Here is a 1,752-nt window from a genome sequence, read left to right on the forward strand (position 1 = left end):
ATATGCCATTCCATTTTTATGGCGAAGATAATCTTGGCATTGATAAAAAAAATCTATGGAAGTAAAGATTTTTACAGGATGGAAGTAAAGTCTTCCCGAAGTTAGCTCATAGTGCTGAGAATGAAGGGAGAAAGAAAAGAGGGGTGGTTTCGGTTTGAAAGTTATTGATCTGTCTTCTTACAAGGAGAGATGTTGGTTAAAGAGACACTATGATTGTCAAGAATGAATCAATTTGTCGTTATATGCATGGAAACCACATGTGTCATGTTCGGCATATATTTCTAAATAACAACAATTGTTTTGTAACTGTGTTTTTTTATTTCATGGCAAACACGGGCATTCAACTAGTAAAGATAAAGGTTGACGAGATTAATGGATGAATTTAAAAGGAGAAGAGATGCGGCGGCCCCAATGAGCGCTCATACGCCAATTATGAATCTCGGTGAAATAGTTTTTTCTTAGTATAGAAAATAGTTATGTTTTGAACCAAACATATTGAAGATTACAACCGATTTGGATTGACTCAGCCTACATCAGGTGATGGATGACATAGATGGAACATACTTAATCCCAAGCTATAGGGACTACAACTACTCCCTGTATAAATTAATATAGGATCGTTTAGATCCCTATTTAAATGATTTTATATTAGTTTACAGAGAAAGTATTTGTTATTATCAACCAAAGATGCATACACTAGCAAATTAAATTAAGATCATGATGTTTAGCTACATGGTGATGATATGCTTAATTATGCATGATTGTCGGGTAACTAAACATGCGGTTAATTACATGCACTTAGCGTACATGCAGCAGGACATAATAACTCTTAATGCGGGTTTCGTGGATCATGGCGGCCGTTGGCCCCGGACCCCGGGTAGTCCTGTGTCTGCAGGTCCACCCTTCTGGCCAACATCTCCTCGTCGTCGCTCAGCAGCAGATGCATCTCTCCTCCGACCGCCACCTCCTCCGCCGTCGTCAGCATGGCCTGCCCACCATCGTTGGACCCGGCGGCGGCTGCCGCTCCCTCCCTCGGCAGGAACATCTTGCGGTTGCCGCTGGCCCCGGCCACCGCCGCTGCAAGGACGAGAAAAGACAAGGCAAATATGAGGAGGATGGCCTCCGGCGAGAGGTCCGGCGAGCCAAAAAGCTCGGTCAATCCGTACAAACCGTGGGCGAGGAAGAAGCAGGAGAGGAAGGCCAGCAGCACCAGGAGGAGAGGAACCGAGCAGTTGGCCCTCCCCATCTTCACCAGACGCGGGTCGACCGATGAATGGACCGAGAAGCCTATCACTTGTCAGCAAGCAGCTGAACGGTTTTTGGCAAGCACTGGTATTGCAGGTGTGTGGCCTTGGACTCAGTTTGTCACAGACGGGTCTCCGTTATATAGTGTGAAGTGACGAGGGTCACATCGGCCGAGGTCAAACGAGCACACTAGCTAGGCATGCATGTGGCTTTCTTTTGCACTGAGCGCCAGAAATGGGCGGGACGAGCTAGGGCCACGCACGTACGTCCACATACACGCTATGTGTGTGTGTGCGCGCGCGCGCGCACTGGCATCCACTACCGTCGCACTGTTGTGTTGCGCCGTGATCTCGATCGGTCCATCGGTCCTGCGGGAGTGAGTGCGCAAATATCGTCCGGAATTACAAGGCATTTTCTTATCATTGTGGTGGATTTACACGTTTCATCGAGCTTTTTTTTTAACACTGCACAAACGCAAGCGCTCGTATACACACGCATACACTCACC

At 47.1% G+C, this 1,752-nt stretch overlaps 1 protein-coding gene across 1 annotated transcript; it reads right to left on the minus strand.

Moving 5' to 3' along the window:
• Nucleotides 1-692: 692 nt before the first annotated feature.
• On the minus strand, nucleotides 693-1,346 carry LOC119281237. The gene is made up of 2 exons (XM_037561821.1): nucleotides 1,171-1,346; nucleotides 693-1,077 (listed from the first exon to the last, which is right to left on the minus strand). Exons 1-2 carry the CDS (start codon nucleotides 1,244-1,246, stop codon nucleotides 830-832), a joined length of 324 nt encoding a protein of 107 aa, XP_037417718.1. The 5' UTR covers nucleotides 1,247-1,346; the 3' UTR covers nucleotides 693-829.
• Nucleotides 1,347-1,752: the final 406 nt, after the last annotated feature.

This window comes from Triticum dicoccoides, chromosome 3B (genome assembly GCF_002162155.2).
Source record: "Triticum dicoccoides isolate Atlit2015 ecotype Zavitan chromosome 3B, WEW_v2.0, whole genome shotgun sequence".
NCBI lineage: Eukaryota > Viridiplantae > Streptophyta > Magnoliopsida > Poales > Poaceae > Triticum > Triticum dicoccoides.

What these genes read in the sequence shown, in the direction of transcription:
- LOC119281237 (XM_037561821.1), bottom strand. Translation starts at nt 1,246, where the DNA reads ATGGGGAGGGCCAACTGCTCGGTTCCTCTCCTCCTGGTGCTGCTGGCC. An exon ending in CTGCTTCTTCCTCGCCCACG is followed by an intron (nt 1,078 to 1,170) that starts GTTTGTACGGAT and finishes TCGTCCTTGCAG; the next exon opens with CGGCGGTGGCCGGGGCCAGC.